The following is a 23,048-nucleotide window of genomic DNA, read 5'->3' as shown; positions in this document are numbered from 1 at the left end:
CAATTTTATTAATATTTTGATACACTTCATTATATATATTTATCATATATGATAAAAATATAAAAATATAAAAGTTAAAACTTGCTTTGTTAAATATGCATTTAAAAGGCAGTTTTTTAAAAAAATGGACGGAATCTTACGTATAAAAACATCTAATTTTTTCTGATTGGCTATTTAAAAAGACAGCAATTTATATGTTTTACATATAAAAATAGTTACTCTTCATATTTAAATGATTATTTACACTATATACAGCAATTTACTACTTAGATTTGTTGAATGCAAATGCTAATCGAAGTAAATAGACCGAATTTAATTTTCTAAAAAAGAGCCAATAAATTTATGATACAAATTTAATATTCAGAACACATTTTGTGTTGCAAATTGTTGTATTATGATACCCAAAAGTAATAATACTGTTGATACAGTAATATTATCAGCGTTGTTACATCTATGGTCAAAGTAACAAAAACACCATGTTACTTCATCATAATAGTCTCTATGAATATCTAATTGCCAAATGGAATTATTTACATAATGTCCTAATTGAACATCTTTTGCAGCTGGTCGGCAACCTTCATACCGATCAGCTGGAATATCTTTTCTAAAGCTACGAACAGAACTTAAACAATCACGAGTTATCATGGTTTCAGCTGAAATATATATTAGAAATATAATTAATATATTGATAATAAATTTATTTTTAGTTGTATCTAAGAATACGATACATATATGAAAAAGAAATTACCTCCTTTTCTCTCAATAATTTTTATACATTTATCATCATATTCTGGACAAGTTTCACCCCAGTACCATAGCCAATTTAAAGGAGTGCCACACCCAGGTTGATTACTATTGCATCTGTAGCAATATAAGCTGTCTCCTAAAATATAATGTATATTATAAAAATAATATCAAAAACTGGATTAACCATACTCTTTACACAATGGTGAATTTAATTAATTTAATTTTACCTTTATTAACAAGTACAGTCAATAAGACAGCAATAAGAAACATTCGTTTATTCATTTTTGTAATGTAATTGATACGAAAATTTGCAATCTAAGGTGTTTTCTATATTAAATTGATAGATTTATTACTTTGATGCTAATCTATGATATGTAATACAATAATATATAACAAGTATCTTAAATGTTACTGGAATGACGCCAACAATAATATTTACTGATACTAACTTTACTTTCTTAACATCTTTACGTATTCTGTATGTGTATGTACATAGTATATTCTGTTAACCTAGACCTAGGATATATGTTGGTGGCTCTGTTGGTGACTCAGTTGGTGATATAGTGACACTTGTAAGATTCTAGTGATTTTATGTATAGCTTACACCTGGTGTCTTTTTATTTTCAGTATATCTTCTTTAAAATTATTGTATTTAAATTATTGCATCATATATAAAACTATAATATTTTTAATAATTATTTGTTTTAAGCCAATACTATTTTATTTTGTTACAATATTTCTTCGTTAATGAATTGACAGATTTGTCATAAATGAAGTATCGGTCATGGTTACATAAATAGGTTTGAACACTCCTAAACCGGCAACAGAAGAAATCGTCTAAAGGTTGAGTCGTGCAAAATCAACATGGAAGACAAGAAAGGTCTCATTCTGCGCATGCGCAATACATGTGTGTGTGTGTGTGTGTGTGTGTATAGAAATATCATGAGTATTCAGACGGAGCTAGACACTTTACTCATCTCTGTCTATCTCGCAAGAACGAGAACCTTGTTGTCTTCCATGTTGATTTTTCATGACTCAATTTTCAGATGGTTTTCCCTAGTGAATGTCGAGATCTATTTATATTTTCGTGCAGTGAATTACAGGTCTATACCAACGAGGTGCAGAATAGACGTGATATACAATATGCAATGTATTTTCATATCTCACATTATAGAGGTCATTTGTTCCTTATCATTTTTCTATCACATGCGACGTTATCGATTCAGTACAATACTGGTTTGAATTGGAACTGAAGTTTTCTATATGACTTACTGTCCGTAGAATATATGTATGTAGTCCTCTCAGCGATGATGGTCTTGAACAATGGATTTTCCTTAAATTCCTTGAAATTCTATAAGAAATACCCACGAGTAGAATCAACGTAAGAAATGCTTGGAAATAGAAAAATATTTGTGTGAAAAACATATAAAAGCGTAAGAAGTTTATTCTCTACATTTTGAACTGACGGTAAGCGAGTAAAGAGCTATCCGGTAAGTGGGGACCTCTGGCTTAGAAATATTAATATAAAATCTTTTGTTATGTATTTCTTTCAGTTCTGTTTAATTAAAATTAAAGTGCCTTCGTTTCGAAATCAAAGAACAAGTATTTTGCGCAACGATTTTATATATTGAATACTGTATTTTTTAAGTTTAATTCCATAATTTGTAATTAAAAATCTTGTGAAAATAACTATAGTATTTAATAATTCAGCATGTTTAGAAAAATTGTTATGAGGCAATTATTAATTTATTAATTACCAAAAATGTAAGGGCTTAGAAATATGTTTAATGTATTCTTCGATAGGAATACTTATTTCAGTATACCTCTCAAAATAAATTAATATATATATATATATAAGTATACTCTGTATACTGCATTAATAACTATTAAGGTATGAATATAACTAACGTCTTGGATTACGAGACTCGTGCAAATCTAAGAGAGTAAACAGAGAGGAAACGCGGTATCTTGTTGTCATTTCTGCTGCTGGAATCGGTGGCACTATATTACGATCGTAGGATATCGTTTAGAGAAGTCCTCATTGTCGCCGAACGAGATCTCCGGATTTTGTCCTTATCCTCGGACAACCGGCGAAAACTTTCATGATAAACTTGTCGGGAATGTCCTCGAATCGCTGCTTCTGTCCCTGTTACCTCTCTCCTATCACCGTTGCTCACCGTTTCCGCCACAATCGACCACTGGTGGGGTTTTCCCTTCGAACACTGAAAACGCGATTGCGTAATCTCGAAGAAAGTATATGTATAGTTGCACCTTCTTCTTCCTTGCATCGTTTCAGATACCAAGATATAGATACGGAACAGGACCAAAGGTTCGAAGCGGAGAAAATATGCGAGAGACCGAAGGGTACGAGATATCTCATGGATTCTGAGAGTAGTCGCCCGAGGCGTTCAACCAATTAGCTAACTCCACAGTACTTCACCCTCGAAACCGCTAACGAAGAACCTAAGCGAAGGAAGAAAATCGAGAGGATGGAGGGAAATCCAGATATTCCTTGCGAGGTGGATCCTGGTTACTGCGTGGATTCGCCCGCGGCTCTTCCCACCGTTACGACTGCCCTCTCTGAGGACGTATGCCATCCCCGCATCATGTTTTGCTCGTTTTTACTTGTCCTCCTGTTTATTTTGGTAAGTGTCTCACAACCAACTGGATTTCGAATTACTTTACCGATTCTATCATCAAACTGCAAAGACTACACGTGATACAGTTGACGTATAGTTGTCAAACTAGTTTCTAATCCAGAAACCAGAAAACCAGTTTCTATTTCGAGAACTAAATATTACTAAATTGAAATCATTAACTAGTAGTATATTTTAATACTAATAATTTTTAAAATAATTTTTAATATAATTTTTGCTTAAAATTTTTTAAATTTCAAACTTGAAGCTTCTTTTGAAAAATTTCTTTAGACAATTTTTTGTTTTGTGGCGGAATAGATGTTTTACGACTACATTTCTATTTTGCTCACACTTTGGTAGGTAAAGGTCTCATATCGTGCAATATGCTCATTTGCTTTTGTATTTATTTTTGTTTCAAAATTAGTCAAGGAAAATGTTTACTTTCCCTCATGAGATATTTCGCCTTTCACTTGTTTGTTGCTGATGCGAAACTTTTAGTTCGAAATACACTTATTTTCAGTGAAAATTCTGTTTCCATGTCCATGTATTTATTTGCTGCGAAGCACAAAGCAACTACTGCACAATAGACGCAGAAATTTGTCCCATAAACAGATATTACAGACAAGACGAATAAATTCAAAGGATTTAATGAAATAATAAAGACCATATGCATATTAAATTGGATACAGAAATTATTCAATTCGTTTCATAAACACATAGTGAAAAAACACAATGATTTTGTAATTCTTTGTGAATATTTCATAATTCATATTTCTTAAATTCGTAGTATCATCATCGTTCGAGTTTATCCACTAAAAAATTGTTAATTTATAAGAAATCTTTTCTTTTTCCTTTTTTACGAATCTACAATACAATCAAAGAGTAATGTTACCGTATGCATCAAACTTCGACTTCCATTGGCATCATCTCGATCTTTTCCCCTTTGTTTTTCCTCCTTATTTTCCCGGAAGTTCAGGCCGCAGAACGTAAAGGGTAGTTCAACGAGATCGCTAAGTTTCGATCTTGGTTGCCATTTAGTGCTTTGAAAAGTGCCTGAAGCAGCGAAACCGGTAGACAAGCTACTCGAATGGAAAGAAGAGGGGGACGAAAGAAAGAGTAGGAAACAAAATAAGAAAAGTTTAAAATAAAGCAAAGATATAAATATAAAAGTTGATAATTGGAAATCAATTTATAACAATTATACGAAGCAAGGGTAGTGAGTATTAGTTTTGATAAATAGAATAGAGATAATAACATAAGAAAATATAAATACCGCTAGGTCGGAATTAAAAAATTGCTATTAAATAAAATTGATTTTTGTTTTTGATATGTCAACTTTGATGTAACTTCAATTCGAATGCAGGTTACGTTTCGCGCGTATCCGGTCACCTTGTCACGGCGCGTTTATCAAATTCTTGTTTATCGAAGCCTTGAGTAAATTGGCTTGGAAGGTGGGCACTACTCGGTCGTGGAGAGATTTATGGTTACCACTGACTTCCATGGAGTTTTCCACGCAGAGTGGCAGACTGGTGTCGGAGACGCGGTGCTCTCACGTCGCTCGCAACGTGACGGCATAACTTTGCATAGACCGATATGTATGAGCCACCTACGCGTCATCCGTATGTACAAACACTTCCAGTCGAATCTTGTGATCGAGATAAGGCGTTCGGTTTCGAGCACGAAGCACGACTCGTTGGCATCCACATCGCAAGATAAGTTACGACGCGAATACGAAAGAGTCGCTTCTCTGCAAATTTATAGGGAATCGTCTTCTTCTTCCTCTTATCGCGATAACTTGTGTAAATGCACTAACACGCTAGAATCGACTCGATCACGCGCCAGAACGTTTGTTCACGTCGCGTGGCAACATGTGGAAATTTTTAATTCGCCTGTGTCATGCTATATTTGTTGAATGTCGGCCAGCAACAAAGTCGATATAGATTCATCGATGATTATATGTTCGAAAGGAATGGGCGACCTATTCAGCTCCGGTTTCGATGACATTTTCCTTTTTTTTAATTTCCCTCTTCCTTTATTTGGTCAGTGAGGTTTTTCACGTTAGAAACAATGAACAAACTCGCTCTAAATGATCGAAAAATTACTGTGTGTTTGCGTGCGTAATATGTGTTGACAAATATATACAATGTTTTCCAGCGATTCGTAACGAACGATTCGCTATTTTTTCTTTTGCACCATTTTCGACGTGACATTGGAGTGTATAAAAATTGGAATTGTATGTAACTACCCTCTTTTTGGTATTTGGTGAGATATTTAGTTTCACGAATAATTCATAGTATAAAATTACAGACGCAGATACTAGACTGAATTAATTTACATGTAGGTTACTTTTTCCATTTTTTAATTTTCTCGGAACTCGTTAAATCATTTTCACACGAACTCTAATATGCAGCAATTCCTCAGGCAAAGTAAATTTACGTTTCCTTATGTACTCGGCATGTAAATCTTGACCCCGAAACAATTTCGAACTTAAAGCTGGTTCGCGAATGCAAATACCTCGCAATTGGGTGAACGGTATTCCATGGTAGAAATTGACTTTTGTAATTTTTATTGAATCGAAGCATCTACCTATCTAGCATGAAACATAGTACAGGAAAGTTAAACGCGGAACATTACGCGTGAATTTTTAATGTACTTCCGCGGTATATTATACTAAAATAGTAAGAATCTTTGACAGTTTGCTTGGATTACGTCGATTATTTATCTTGTACTTTGAATTTCGTTGGATAATTTAATCGCGTGAGAAAGCGTCAGAAAGTATGTTGTATGTAATTATGCGTGAGCAAGCTCGTAAATTGTTACAAGCTGCCTTTTTGGAAAGTATAGAGATAGCAAGAGATCAAACATCTTTGTACGTAAGAATTAACAAATTTTTAAATTACCTTTGTCTGCTTTAACATGACGTATGGTTATCCATAAACGGACAGTGTTAACAATATTAGTCGCTGTTAATCCATCCTATGGTTCGATTAATCTTCAAATAATTGACATTGAGTGCATGTAAATTTCCCGATCGCTTATAAATTCTATCAGTAACGATTGCCATGCTGGGAACGGGCCGGCAGAACAAAATTTCTAGGTCGCCTCAATATTATTCCCTCTCTCGCGCGTAATTTACGCATATCGATGTACCGATGCAATTTTTTCCGGTCTCTCTTTTTTTCCTCTACCTCTTTTTTCTTTTTTTAGCTCTCGTTCGTTCATGATCACGGAATTTCTCGTAGATTTAAAAAATCCACTGTTACGTTGCCGAACGTTTCATCCGGTGTACAAAACGCTCGTAGTTTCGCATCTATCGACTATCGACACGCGTACACGCCCATCTCCTCTCACCCCTTTATACACGTGCGCGCTCGCGTGTGGAAAACGGAGATGCGGCTCACACTGTCATTTATTTCGTTCTGCGTACGTACGCCAGGTTTCCAACGTATAAAAAAAGCCCTTTAACACGGGTGCAGTTGAATTTGGTTTTAGCTGGTGTACTACGTACGCGACAGAGGGCAGAGGCAAGGGAGAGAGTTGAAACGTGCGTGTGTTCAAGATACGTTGGATATCGGTATTGAATGCGATGTTCATACCTCCGTACTCCTCGATAGTACTTTTCCACGCATCGCATCGTTCGCAGATAGAATTTCGATTTGCTACACATACGTGTACTATATATATAGCTGTGAAAAAGAATGCGCGAATTGGGCCACTGGACCAATACTGCGTGTTCTACCTATTCTATCGGCTGCTCCTCTTTCTTTGTCTCCGACCCCTTTGCTAGATGATACATTGTTTTATTCTTTGATTTGCTTAATTTTTTTTCCGTTTCGATCCGTTTTATAGTCAACGGATTGTTAATCTGTTAATGCATGTCTATCGTTGATCACGATTTAGACGAAAATGGAAAGATTACGTTCGATGTTTGAATGTCTCAGAACAGCGTATTTGGAAAAGTGTCTACATATGCGCACATATTTTTGTTCGGAGATGTATATGCTGCATAGTAGCACTTCAACAGGCGATATGCTTTTCAAGATAAAATAGTAGAATGTGCAATTTTTCTCACCAGCTTTAGTTTGCGAGAGATGTTAAAAACACGCAGCTAGTGCATGCACTTGGTTAAAGTTCGGTTCAATGATTTTCGAACATGTAGGCATGTGTTTGTCACATTTACATATTATTGAGATAAAATGTTAATGATGTCAGATGTCATGGTACATCTGAAAGATACATGTAAAATGTTCTTTTAAATATTTTTAAATAAACATATCACGTCAACAAATAATTAATTTTCTTGGAAATAATTATAATTTTTTAGTATTGAAACCGGTTATCTCTGTGAACAGTTATGGAAATTGAAAGAGGAAGAAATTTTCGACAAATTCCTAACGACAAATCAATTGCCGCTGATGTAATCGTAAGCATTGAAAACAAATCTCCGTGTGTTAGTAATCGACCAAACTTTCACTTGTTTCCTGTATTAGCTAGATTAATTGTAATTCGAATTCGATGTCGGAATGCGCGTAATCCTTTTGGGACACATAATGCATGCTGGTGTACGATTGAAAACCGTAAATTAGTGATTTGCAGACAATTGTCGTGTTCCCCACTATTTTTCTTCTTTTCGGGAGTGGTGGAAGAAAGGAGAAAAAGCGAGAGCGACATTGTTCGATGACGTGTTTTCTCTTGTATTTCGCAATCGTATCGAAATATCAGTGTATTGCGTGTATTGGTGTTAATACGAATATCGCAAGAAAATTGATGCGTTTTTATTGTAATGCACTCGAAACTTCGCAACGATGTTATTGAAATTTTATGCTGAACGTCTACGATTTTTTCACAATTTTTCTCCTACGCTCGAGTGTCATATTAATGGAAAGGAGCTTTACAGTTTTTTCAACATTTAATAAACATTAATATATACATATATGTATATTTCATACATGAAACGTATAAAAAATATGTTCAAGGTATTGTTTGGTATACAATATACGTTCTTTATCATTTAATCGGTTCCCGAGCGTGCGATAGTTCATTTATTTAAATTTTACCGTGCCCATCGAAAAAGTCCCATTTTCCTTGTTGCGTTAATCATATTATCAAGTTCATATTGAATATGGTCTGCTCGAAAAGTTCGTAACTTATAATTTCATATGGAGTAGAAAGGTTTTCATATAATGATTACAAATTTTCGTTCTAAAGCTTTTGAAAAGCTGCTTCCAATTTATAGTATTACATTTATATCTAGAACCGATATTTTTCATTAGTTTATTCATGTCGAATCTTACTTATCGTTCCGTTTATGGAAATCACGAACAATTGTTAATTGTAAAGCTTATTATTAGCGGTACACCGTTGAGTCAGAACATCGGCGCTTTAAAAGGATTATCAAGCAACATCGTAGCACATACCGAAGCACCGTACAATGAATTTTATAAATAGAATTTTAATCGCGCATCGTCCGTATGTACGTTAAATTGGTGGATCGGGTCAATGTGTTGCGAGATATTAAGCGGTTTTCACGCAGAAACGAATGGTCGTTCCTATGCATGCATTGGCATTATCGCATCGTTCACGTGAATGGACACAACGCGTGCGAATTGCTCGTATTCGCGATTAATTTTGTCGGTGCACAATCATTCATCGTTCACCGAGATTACGATTTTTCAAGATTCCCTTGTTGTTTCGTATGTGCTAGTTAATCTGTCATTTTGATGTATGTGACGTGATATTCGCGTGAACTTTTTTGTCGATAGATAGTCAATCTTGTCAAAACCCGTTATATTTTGCTAGACATTTTGTTATGAATATTAATACGATGCGCGGAAGGAATAGTTAGCATTTTAGCGTTTAATTAATCATATCATGATATCATATCAGTAGTATGGTGGCTTTGAATACAAAATTTCACAAAACAGAAAATGGGAATTACGTTTAGATATTAAAATATTACATTCTCTAATTTGTTTACTGAAACTACATATCAATATCTTAAACATCAACCATACATTAATGACATCGATGTTACTAAAATAAAACGTAAATATATAAAAATTCGGAAATATGTAACAATTTTCTACGATTATCGAGTGTAAATATTTGCAACGAGAAACTGCATCAACTTTGTCGGATCACGTTGTGTTCTTTAATTATCGAAACACAAGAAAATCTCTTTCGTCTCTGTGATCCTAGGAAGTATTGAAAGAATGCTCAAACGTGTGTAATTTGTTAGAATTTCTTGATTTGTCTTTTTATTTTCTACATTACTCTGTCGCAATTTCTCTGCTCTGTGAATTTTTATGGTCGGCTGGTGATTATACCGACTAATGATGTGCTGAAGTGCATCTCTCGCGAGCTTTCCAACTCTCGACGTGACAGTCCGCCGTACTTCAACGGCTCCGCGAACCTGTCGTTCCTCCTTATGTTTATTAAAACATTAATGAATGAAGATTATTTCAGCGGCTGTATAATTGAGTCGGTCGAGTGGCAGAATCTGCAGGGGGATAACAAGAATTATTAAAACCCTATTCGTACATGCACGCTGCCATCACCCCTTATCGTTACATGTCTCAATCTTGTTCGTTTAATTGCATTATATAATTGCGTGTCAAAATACTATATCGAGTTTATAGTTCGTTTTTTTCTGTTTCCGTTGATTTCTTGTATCATCATAAATATATCGTTATAGGTTTCCGAGGAAGGCATTGACATTAGAGAAAATGGGAAGGTTTTAAGCATTCTTTAAAATGTTTTCATGGAAAATTAACTATAAGCTATAATGTATAATACTTAAATCACATATAAAATATGTTTTATATCGTACTAATTAATGGAGGTATTTAGGTGAATATCGCGTATATAAAATATATCAAAATCGTTATTTTCATGCAAGTCTTTCTCAATCTCAACGATGTACACTTTTATGTATAATGTATGATGAGAATTAAAAAATTTGTTCCGACTGCGTCCGTTTGAAATTAAATTCACACAGTTCGCACACGGAATAACCTTTATAAACGACTCGTTACAAACAGCGGCGAGAAACGAGAACACGGTAAACGCGTCAATTACCATTCCGTTCGTTCGTTTAATACAATTTGTCACGTGCGAATAAAACAATTCACAACTATCAAACGCACTATGCCAACTTAAGTGCGTGTATTTGATGCGCCTCCGCCCCCCGATACTCGCCCACTCCCCCTAAAACACATCGACGAGAATTTGATTTTCAAGTGATACTCGTCCTGGCGAGGATTGCACCGGTGCATCGGTCAGCATGAATTTCTCGACATGTGTATGCGTATAAAACGGATGATTGTCAGAAGTACATTCGCACGTGTAGTTGAAATGATATGGAAATTAGCTGTAGGCTGTACATTGTGAAGTGCCAGCTTGTGCCATTCATTCTTTCCTTCGTGTCGAATATATCTTTTTTGCCCTCCGCCGCGTAACCGCGTTAACGTCGTTAGGATGGCGATGTGGCGAACAAAAATTCCATGTCGTTCATTAGGAGGTTATTTTGATTAATAATTATCGCGATCCAATGCAGGGAAAATGATCTTTGTCGAATTATCAAACTATTGTTATCAGGGAATCGATTTCTTTATGCAGGAGAATTTTGCAGCTTTTTTTTACTCGAAAAACCAAGATCTTCATTGGCAAAAGGTCGATATTCGGATGACTGACCGTGAATGAACCCGAGTTTGGGAGTTTTGAACGTTTCTTATTCGCGAACTAAACTCTCGAAAAGAATGGGCGCGGTTACGTAGCATGGCGAGTTAACCGAATTATTCGTTCGCACTTGTAACTTATTCTGACGAATTGGCTTGGAAGCGAACGGGAGGAAAGTAAAAATGAATTGGGGGAAAAGATAGATTGATAGGCAGCGGACAAAGAGAAGGGGGCAGCTGGGGTAGTGCGCAAGGAAAAGTTAAGCGAGATATATTGAAGCTGAAACTCGCGCGAAAGAAGGGCAGTTATTTCAGAGAATTTTTCTTTGTGATTAAGTTATTTTATCGAGTGATGATGGTAGGATATTAATCGCAGTTATTAGTCATGTTGATATTTCCTGCAGGAGGTGAACGGCGAAAAATCGATCGAGCTGGTAATAGTTACACCTGTATTCGCGAACCTTATTAACGACGAGGACAAAAGGAAATAGAAGACAGACGCGTTATTTGCCCGGTGAAAAATTTTAGATTGTATAATTTTATTGGGTCGAAGGAAGGATTCGAATTAAAGAATCGTCAGTGTCGAAACCGTAAGTAGATTATTACGCTTTATAATTTACTTTGAAAATATTTCTTCAGCTACTACCTTCTTCTTTTTTATATTTTTCCACCGTGAAACTTTTTTCTTCGTTCTCTCTTCTCTCTCGAAATGTCGATGCATTATTTTAACCGCGAATTCCTCCATAAAATTCTCGCAGCTCCCATTTATCCTCTTCCAGCCGCGCGTATGCAAATGAATGTCGATATATGTACGATGACCTCGACGAGATTGCAGGATGAGAGAATTGCAGAGCTTCTGGATGGGACTGAACCTGTGATACGTTCAAATGGTGGCGGTGCCGGTGCAAACCGCAATTCACTAATTGTTTTTCAATTCGTAGCAATCGATGGTTCGTGGGCACAGTCGCGGTTACCAGTTTGTCGTTGCTCGTGTTGGGAATCTAATTTTTCTCTCGGTCAACAGGACACCGGCTAATACGATATTTTCGCATAAATGTCTCGATCTATCGATTTTTTTATTTTTAACCTTAACTAAAAATAACTTTGTCTTAAATATATTTAAACGTGTCACGGAATTAAACAAGTAGAAAAAATTAATCTTAAATTAATCCTGAAAAATATTGGAATTGCGAAGATTTGAAATATTTCGAAATATTTTCAATATTCTATTCAATACAATAAGCAATACTTCTCGTGAGGTAACTTTATCTTTCGACTTATTTCGCGAGTTTTATTCTCGGATAGTTGTCCTATTTTATAAACTTGTGTTGTGTAATATACTTACACATTGAGATAAACTTAGCCTGTGTATACAATAATTACTGCAAGATAACGGGAGTGGTTGCATTAATTAATTAACGAAATTCATCCAATTTCAACTCCATCTATGCATCGAAAGTAACCAGAGTGATTAATTATTTGCCAGTACTTCACAAACTCTTCGAGTTTTCCATCTTGTTATTCTAATTATTCGGTGATGTTTAATTTTAACGAATTTTGAAGCAGTTATTCGATAAAGATATCGTATTTCTGCGGACAGTTGCATGATGTGATAGAATATTTAATTAGCATTGAAATTTCGAAATTTTTCCTCAGAATTTTGTTCGACAAAATAAAATAATTGAACGAGAATTTCGTTAGCTTCCGTATTCTGTCAAATCGCTAATAAATCGGACATAATTTCCACATGGGCCGGCGTGTTAATTAGAAAGGGCATTTCCGGACGTTCGCGGTGACCCCCATGGATACTGCTGAACGCGGCACAGTCAAATTATCCTTCGTCAGTTAGCCACATCCGGACATGACCGGGCAACAATGGCTAATTTATAACATAATGCTTCGGTATACGAATAGTTGCCGGGCCATTTATTCGCATTAACCATCATATCCGTTTCCATCTTGCGCTTTCGAAATATTTATCGTATCTCGTTATGATAAAGCGTAAATTCCTCTGGGTGGCTTTCACTTTGGAACTTTACGTGTTCCCTCCTCCCTCTGCCATCTATATCGACATTTGGAATACATTGGCGTATTTCGAATCAATCGTCCGATCAGCTTAACTTATGACGTAAAATAGTAAACTTAATTTTTAGTATCTGCTCATATTTATTTTTATTGTTTCATTTCTAATTCTTTATTATTTCGTTCAAGAAATGGTTGACGGAACCTTAATTTCGCTTATAACTCAGCTCGTTTCAATCCTGATAATTTGACCAATTTGAACGAGACAGAAAGTTACAGATATAGAAAGTTTTATTAAATAACTATCATTAACGATACTTTGAAAGAATCGTATCGATCATTTTGTCTGAATATCGAACAAGATGCGATATATTCGTCCGCATATATTTTCCGCTAAATTTCATTTCGTATCAGATATTCATATGAAATTGATCGATATTTCTATCCAGCTGGAAGGTACCATTTTTATCTCAATTTCCTGTCACGTAATGAACTTACCTTTCGATTACTCGATGGAAAAACGGAACAACAAAATTCAATTGTCGCAGCATCGTTGTGAAAACCTTTTCGTCGACTTTATAATCATTCCGGAGAAACGAACGTTTATCGAAACAAAGTCACCGATGTATATATGTAGGTCGAGGGAAACGACGAAAACACGATGATGGAAGCACGCTTGCAAAATCTGTCTTGCTTTTCGGGGCGAGCTGTAATCCCATCGATTTCGTACAATTCTGTAACGTTTTTCACCAGAGTGTAAATTCTGCTGCAGATATTCGAACTGGCATTCTCATCAAAATTCCACCTTGTGTCCATCGTAATCGCGTTTTCAACGCTTCTACGAATCTATTGAACACCTAGTGTATACGATGACTTTAACTTGAATCGACCGGAAGGTATACCTTTGTCCTACCTCAGTATTTGTCATTCTACGATCCGTTACTGATAAGACGAATCCGAAGATCGTGTCGCCGAAAGTTTAAAAGCGTCGGTAAAATACACGAATGAGCGAATATGAATTTGAATGATATGATTTAGATAATCAGATTGTACACTATAATTTTTACTAAGACTTAAGGAACGCAGAGCAATAAAACCTAGAAAATAGAATAACGATAATTCGACGGTAATCATGATTTGATCATTATTTATAATAATACTGAAACGTATATTATAGGATATATCTTGTTTCGTGGAATCCTATGAAAAACCTTAAGAATGAAAAAGGACGGGATACGTCAGAAGAAAGTCAGCTATAAATCGCATGATTGGAATGATGTATAGCGTTGACATGGAATAGTTGTGGCTCTAAAGCACGATGCACAGCCGAATGAATTCTGTTTAGTTTGGATTTAAGCGACGGAAAGGGCATTTCCATCGATGCAATATACCGTTAATAAATAGTATGAATATTTAATTACCAATAAGGAATGTACAACGCGTTAATGCATCCTGGAGAGCAGTGCCTTCTAATTGGAAGAGTATTCGGGCTCGTTTCCATTATTTTCCATTTAAGTTTATATTTAACATATTTTACACGTTTCATTTTCTTAGAAAAATTTAAATTATAATTAATTTTCATGTGGAATAATTCCAGCGTTCGATTACGCTGAAAGATTTATATGTGTAAATTGGACAGAATATATTTTACTTTTATCGAATCCATTCCAACATTGAATTACAGAAACTAGGATCGCGAAAGACGTTCGATTTCTACGTTGCAAAAATTGAGAAGAACATCGACTGATCTTATTCTTTAAAATAAAAGTTATCTCATATCTTCTTGCGCGAGAATTTGAAAGGATAACGGCGTTTCTTGTTTTCGTCACGTTCGTATGCTTTCGTCTTTGCTCCCTCTTTCCTTTGATGCATTATGAATTGGAAATTACATTAGAATATCCTACACATACATATGAGTGCATTAAGGGAACAGGTGCCGATATGGATTCTCTTAGCATATTTCAATAATCGTGACCGGTTTGATTTAGTTGGTAATCGTGGCCACCATATCATTAGCTTTATAATAATTTCCTGAAGGTGGAAAACTGTACGATAACGGAGGAGAGTAATCAATTCCCATCGATCGATCGTTTCATTGTAATTAGGTACTTTCTACGCCAGAGATTGCCCGGATTTCTTCCCTTTAACGTAAACTGCGTAATTAATCTTATTTTACCTACCCGCTTATTTACAGCTTGTTTTTAGTTAGATTTTGTATTCACTTAATTCACTATATCGTATAACGTTCATTATTGACTAACGTTTAATCGATAGCTAATTATAAACAAAAGAAATCAGTGGAAAAACGTTGGCGAAGCAGAAATATTCAGAAGCTTTTATATACGCGCATACGACATTTACATTGAAATTCATATTCACGGTATATGAAACGTTTCCCTCATCGATCATTAGTGTAATAGGACCATCTATTACATAACATGACAGAATTCACCGGAACCGGTACGCACCGACTGATTAATACGTCAAACTTTTGCTTTATCTCGATTCGATCGGCGACTTCTTCAACATTCGCCTCCTTTTCCCCTTCGGAGCGAACTCCTCCCGGCAAAACGACTCTGATTATGGGGAAGACAGGCGCTAACTCTCAATCATTTTCGAAACTCGCGTGTAATCCGAGGTCGATGTAAGAGCATGACGGAGATTGGCTATACAAGCCGTTCTAATGAGATAAGTTCGCTCATTGTGCTTTACTTTTAATATTCCTTGCCCCTTCCCGATGTCGATGAGGCCCTTAAAGAGCGAAATATTATCTGACGTCGTTTTCAGCAATTTTACTCGTCGTATTTCCCAATCGCGCCACGTTTTGTCGATGTAAAGATTGCCAAACAAAAATTGGCTTTGTCGTAATGAGCAGATCAATCTTCAAAAGCCATAGTAATTACATTGTTGCAGTTGAGGAGAAACGAATGCTACTTATACCAAAATATTTTCCAGGTGCGGTGAGCAATGCAGCACCATGTGTCGCAAAATATCAGCTTAAAAGCATGCTTTTATTTTTTGATATATTGCATTGTTAATCGGCTCTAGTTGAGGTTAGTTCGCAAGCCCCCGGAGGGCTGAGCGGAGCTTGAAATCTGCTTCGCAGTTTTGCCACCGCTACCGATTTTTTCCCTCCCATTTCTGTGTATGTATTCTCGTAAATGGGAATTTCAAGCGGTTCAGATTTTTTTCTCGCTATCGTGCCCCCGCAGTTTTTCCGATTTGCGCCGTATTAAAGGACTAACGTATCAACGATGGTCATAATCGAAGTTAAAAGTGGTTTGTATCGAGTTAATTGACACGGAAAAATTTGATACTTCTTTGTTTCTATAATTTCCGTAACGGCTGGAACAAATGGTTAGATAATCAAGGTGATACATCCAATTCAGAATATTAATTTCACGACTTGTATGTTGCGCGTCTATTACACGCCGTATAATTGTCAGACCAAATCACCTTTATCGACGTTCAATATAATAACAGCGAAATTTAAAAGCCTATCCATTCAAACCGAGGTAGCCCCGGATTTTCTTCGACATCGCTACTGATACACTAAATTCCGGGAATAATTGAATTCAAAGACAATTTGTTTGATACAGTCGGCAAAAAAAGTTTTCTTCTATTTTGTTCGAACATTTATACTACTTGCCCATTTTGTTAACATATAAGTTTTATTCTTTATAATACGCTGTGCACGCAGCCAATTCGAAAGAAGCACATTATTATATTATATTCTGAACGAAGAAGAAAATAATGATTGATTTTGGTAAATAAACAGGTAAAGTTAGCAATCAAATTTCGAAATAGTATCATTATAGAACTGAGTACTGAAAACGTAATTTGCAGCTTGTAAATTGAAGAGAATGACAACGTAATTAAAATCAACTCGCTGATCGAAACCTTTCTCACGTAGGATTTCGTTAATGGTTGCACGTTGGTTCTGGCTGCTCGCAGTAATACCTATTAACGCGTTGCTACGTAATTATCGTTACAACTGCGATAAATTTCGTTGATCTGATACGTATCCCTCCAGCCTGATTTTCCTATGGATCGGTAAATGCAATAAATAATCAGTCAGTTGATCTTTACTCTCGTGTAATTCGTCAAAATTAGAAAAAATAGACGTAAATAGCTAAAACGTTTACTATAGCGTTAACAATGATTAATTTGCTGTATTTAATTCCCTTTAGTGACACGGTATCGAAATATAGTCGCTTGAAAAATTGAATTTTACTCGTTTTTGTATATACTGATACAGGTACATATATTAAAATAACATTTCTTACGCACGCTACATTTCGATCCGTCATGGTATTATTTGTTCGACGAGATCGCACCTCTTCATATTTAATCGATTTTCAGCAGTGCTTGAAACATAGCCGAAAATGTTTGAAAATGATACTGTAGCTGGCAGCTAGTGTTCAGCCTTCACTCGCATGACAATCATCACCGTGTTTGATAGAAAATTTTCAATGAGGCGAATCATTGTTTTACCTACTTCAAATTGCTTCATAACAGCCTCTGTCCATATTCGGGATTAAAAATCGTTCGGGTATAGTATACTGAAACATTTTCAAGCGCCCTTGTTTTGTAATGATTTTTTCGGTAAGATTTCCTACGGTAGGAATGATATAATATCTAAATATTATCGATATGATACTATTAAGTTGCTTACTTGTAATAAGCTTCGACAATTCTAAGAATATAATTTGTGAACTTAACAAGTCATCAAGCTTGTTATGAAAAGAGCATTTCACGTCACGAATAGAACGAGCAAAGATAGATAAACAGATTCATCGTCTGTAACGTTTATGAATTTAAAGTCGCGTCTAAAAGAGCTGCTGTAATCAAATCACAGGATTGGATGGAGTATAACACGTTTTCGAACGCGACTATTTGGAATGAAAGCGCGAACTCCTGTTAGGTTATCTTCCGAAATTGGTATCGATAGCTCTGGTTTTAGCTTTGAAGCTTCTACTTTCACAGTGTTGGAAAAATTCTATGCGGATTACGCATTCGCGCTAACCAAGCTGTGCCCACTCAAAAGGGATGAGGATCTAAAATAAATGAGAACCCTTTTTTCTCTTTTTTCATCTCCTTTTTGTTTTTTTGTTCGTCCTTTTTTCGGTTAATATTCGATGTACGATCGCAAACATGCACGCACGGGCATGCACGCGCTTCATTTCCTTGCTGGGAAATTACGTTTCGAAAATCCATTTTCAATCCTTCATACGTCCGCTCTTTCCAACGCGCGTGTACACGCTCGTTCTCACGCGCACGAGTTGCAGCTAGCATGGCACATGCCGCGACGAATATCTATACTCTTACACGCAGATACGTGCAGTGCCTCACGATGAATTACCTCGGTCTATTGTTTCCGTTCTTTTCTGCGATACAATAAGAGACAGGCTGCCTCTAGCGCTGGATACTGGTTAATTTTGTAACAGATTCAGTGCATCTATCACGCGTTTCGCTTTTCCTTTTACGAGGTTTAAATAAGAAACTATGCCCGAGGCACTATAAATGTTACAGAAATTAGAAGTAGATAAGCATCTTGCCACTTGCATAACAGATATCAAATTTCAAACTCTTATTTTTTATCGCCTACGTTTACTTGGCGCAAAAATGTTCGTCATTTAAGGTCCAACCGCACGATTTCTGAAAGAACGTGAGCCACTTTCAAACTCGCAGAGACTAAGAATCGTCCGATATATCATAAGAGAGAAACCGACGAAGCCAGCCAGATTATACAGCTGTAAATCTGTCTTGCTGGCAAAGAATACAATGTTTAGAATAAAATACACGTTGCTGTCGTGCGCGGCGAAAATCTAAGCGAAGTAGCTTCCAGTTGCACGTTTTAAATCGGAATAAGAGAAGTATTCTCTGTATATAAATAACTGGTAAAAATGTGTTCAATCGTATACTTATGAAGGCACACGTCTCATTTCGTGTCTCGAGGTTATGGTGAACGAACTACGGAATAGTAGATGGTTGGTGGGAAGCGAATGGCCGAGACATTCTTGTTATTTTAGTGGCAAACCAAGTATAGGCACTACAGCACGCTTGGCCTAGGTAGAGGAGGCCCTTTCGTCCAAAGTTTGAGGCCACTTCAGCCAGCCGACTCACAAATTGGACTCGCAGTTTGGTTAAAGTATAATTGGCATTCGTTCCTGATAACGAAGCGCTGTCGTCGCCGTGGCCGATGTGTTTGCTATTCCATGCAGGTGTAGAAATTCGGCCTTTCATCTTTCCACCGAGGAACATGATTTCTATGCAGTTAGATCGCCATGAGTTTGTATTTTATACGAGCGAAACAATGGCTGAATGATAAAACGAGTTTCCTTTCCAAGTGAAAAGTGAATTATTTATATGGATTCATATAGATCGAGGATAAATTAGGAAGCGATATCGTTAGTTTAGTAAACGAGGTATTTGCTTTCATGAACGATGAGAGCTATCCTCTAATATCGGAGCAAACATCAGTCGGAGAGCATACAGATTTATTGTTGGTACATGGAGCAAAATTATTTGATCCGAGCAAGCGAAAAGTCGAAACGTGCAAATAAATCTAGCGTTTTATCGATTAAAAGAAGAAATGAAATTAAGCGTCTGACACGTGTCAACTGATGTGAAAATTCGTTACTTGTTTCTAGATGAGAGTACGTTTGCTTGTTTAATTGAGATTTCGATTGACTGGTTACCACAGAGGTATAAACATGGAATGTATGAGCGAGCCGAGAGAGCAATATAGGAATAGAAGGAGAACGCTGCACAGATGACACTTGTGTCCTTGTTCAATAATGTATGCGCAATCGTATAGTAAATATGCAGGTGTAACAGCAATCAATGTGTAGCGTCAGTATACATGTCTGATTAGATAAGGAGAGAAGACGCCTCGATGCAGCATTCTCTTTCTATTCTTACATCGCATCCATTCACACTTTGCATGGTAACATATAACTCTCGTATTCTATCTTTATATATCTACGTTGGTTACCGGGAATTTTCATATAATGTTGCTAACCTGCCAGAGCCAGAAGTATATGGACTTGGTAAAAAATCTTTTCTATTTATATGTTCGTCGAAAGGTATCGAAAACTAAGAATATGAGTATTTGTAAAGTTTTTATTAAAGAAATGAGAATGAGATTTCACGCGATCATTTCTATAATGTACTTCGTAGTACCCTTGAAGCAGATTTTTCTATCAAACACCGGATTTTGAGGAGTAGCCGTGTCGGATATCTCGTCTCCTACCTCGCATTTGTATGTATCTCAGACGACTCGATATGTTCTCTACAAAAGTAGGCGAAAGGTAATATCCTTTTGAGAATTCACAGAGGGTATAGAAGTCAGAGATGGTACTGTAGCAGAGAGAAATAGGCGGAAACGCAATTGTGTGGCATACAGTTCTCTTCACTTCGTATTTTCTATGTACACTGCCGGCGGTCTGTCGAATAAATTGACATCTGTCAATTTCCTGTTCGCGTATTCATAAAAATTAAATACCTCCTTTTGTTTTATTGCGGAATATGTTTACAACGAAATTACTTCGTGTTGTGGCGTTGTTGTACCATTTTTTGACATATTTAGATAGCTACACGTTTCATGAAATTTTTCTATTCTCTTTAGAATCGATGAGAAATAAAGAAGATATTAGTTTATTCGGCGAATTAGTTCATCAATAAGAGAGAAAATTAATCATTTGATCGCAAAGTGATTGACAGTAAACGCAATCCTTTGACCCACGGAAGGAAAATAAAGAGCAGATTATCAAGTATCTGTTAACGTATGTATGTACGTATGAGTAAGCTAGGAAAGTTGCGGCGCATCGTTACAAAAGTTAGAGAAAACCGGCAGATTCGCAGAAGCGGAGAAGAGGAAAGGCTGAGGGTATACCGAAGCGTGTTCAAGGCATGTTGCTGTCGGGAGTCATCTCGATGGGGATCGAGGGCCCTGCACCTGACTGTTTCATATTTAAAGTATATTTTCGTCGATCGTACATTTATTGACGCGGTTGAGGATACGTCTCATAGTACGTGCTGTGACAATATATCCTCGGTACCGAGGAAGCATCATTTCCGGTGACTTCTCCGATGAAGAAACCTGCCAGTCAGAGCCAGCCCGAGCCAACCCCCACGGTCTGCTTCAGCTTACAGCTTACTTACGGCTTGCTTCATGCCTCTCTACACCTGGTTGGATGTGTATAGGCATCGAATACCGACAGACCGCTTCCTCCCCCTCCTTTCCCCCTTCTCAAAATCTTCTGCCCGTTTCTATGAAAGTCGCGACTTGATCGATCGTGCCACTTCTTCGTCTTCTTCCTCTTTATCATCTCCATTCTCCTGCTTCACCTTCTCGCTCACTTTCTGCTTCCCTGTTTTCCTTCATTCTCTTTCTTCGTGTCCTTCTCTTACTAATTCTCTTTCAATCGCGCTCGAACAACATCGGTAACGTTAGACTGCCATCGGTCTGCCGATCTGTGGATTTGGGTTACGATTCAATTACAAGTTCTTCGAGAAAGTCAGCTGCATTCTCCGAACCGACAGCGTTTTAAAATGTTTCGAGGGATGAACGTTAGGCCGTTTCCTCAATTTCGTGGCAACCCGTCATACCGCGTTCGAAACTTTTCAGGAGAACGCATAGACTCTATCTAGCATAGACGCTATCTAAATTTTCTATATCGTAAGATACATGCTCCTTGTAACATCGTAGTTCTTCATATGATCTCGATCACCAAGCTTACGTCTGATCATAGTCCAGCATCGTTGTACCGTATTGCAGTTTCGACTCGTTACGCGGTCGTATTAAAAGCCATGATTATCATATCTCGAACGTTCAGCCAATCACTCGTGCAGTGGTCGCAAGATTCGTGATTTCGAGCAAATATTTGCTATTGGCCGCATCGTTGAGCTATACATGAACGTACACAGGTGCATCGGCACCAGCACATCGCACACGTTCGTACACGTGTACATTACACGTAGACGCATGGCGGGTTGAGCCGGAGAGCTTTGCGCGGCAAGAGTTCGGCCGCGCAATCCGCAGCCGGAATACTAACTCACCTAATACAATCAATTATTTCCCGCGGAACATTCTCTCCTTCTGTTTTACTTCCAGGTACTGGCGTGGCGCGGCATTGCCAACCCTCCTTCGTCCCTTTTCAACCTTAGCCACGACCTCATTCCCGCCGCCTAACTCTCGGATCTCTTTTATGTACGTGGTCACCGACACATACAGACGAACGCACACGTACATCGTCTGTGAATACTACGCTTATAGATATACATATATTCGTCGCTGCAACGAGAATTATACCGAGTTCGTGAATATGGTACACGTACATTCACGATAGGAATTATTCTCGGTGTTGGTGAATGTCCGTACGTTCGATGGACATTGTGCTCGCTATTGCAGTGTGCATGCACATGCAAACATCTACGTTATGGTCGACACTTGTACGGACTGTTTGGGGTGGGGAATTACCGAAGTCGTGGCATTTAATGAATTTTCTTTTGAAACCGAGAGCTTCTGCGAAGGCGTCGAACAGTTTCAATGAGATCGCGCGGTTGAATCGATTATAGAATGGATGGCACGTACGAGTCGTCGTCGGAGAAGCGAGTAGAAAATATACGTCCGTAGTCAGACGTACTTCGTATGGTATGTACGTGTCGAGATCCAACGCTTTCTGCGTTGCAGAAAGTTAGTTAATAGTACTAAGAAACGAAGAACACAGCACAACATAAATTCCCTTTATGTTTCTTTACATCGATTATCGAAGATTTGAATTCAAAAGGTCACGAAAATTTTTGTGGTATCCATCGAATCGACGAAACGAGAGTATTTGTGATGTGACTGTGACTGTAAGTTAAGAATTTGCCATAGAACTGCAATTCTACGCTTATTACGGTTACTTTCTACAAAATGCATCGTGGACATCAAGCATCTCGAACAGGCGGTCGAAACGAT

The 23,048-nt window shown here is 37.0% G+C and overlaps 1 protein-coding gene and 1 long non-coding RNA gene across 2 annotated transcripts in view; both read right to left on the bottom strand.

Annotated features, from left to right (window-relative positions):
* LOC132908351 (uncharacterized) overlaps window positions 1-23,048 on the bottom strand; it is a 235,262-nt gene that overhangs the window by 161,674 nt on the left and 50,540 nt on the right. The gene's annotated exons all lie outside the window — the stretch shown is intronic.
* Window positions 38-22,885, bottom strand: LOC132907621 (uncharacterized). The gene is made up of 4 exons (XM_060960874.1): window positions 22,879-22,885; window positions 975-1,043; window positions 749-883; window positions 38-653 (listed from the first exon to the last, which is right to left on the bottom strand). Exons 2-4 carry the CDS (start codon window positions 1,027-1,029, stop codon window positions 361-363), a joined length of 483 nt encoding a protein of 160 aa, XP_060816857.1. The 5' UTR covers window positions 1,030-1,043; window positions 22,879-22,885; the 3' UTR covers window positions 38-360.

Source organism: Bombus pascuorum, chromosome 6, assembly GCF_905332965.1.
Source record: "Bombus pascuorum chromosome 6, iyBomPasc1.1, whole genome shotgun sequence".
Classification (NCBI taxonomy): domain Eukaryota; kingdom Metazoa; phylum Arthropoda; class Insecta; order Hymenoptera; family Apidae; genus Bombus; species Bombus pascuorum.
Note: the sequence above shows the minus strand (reverse complement) of the source record. Positions and strands in the feature narration are given on the sequence as shown.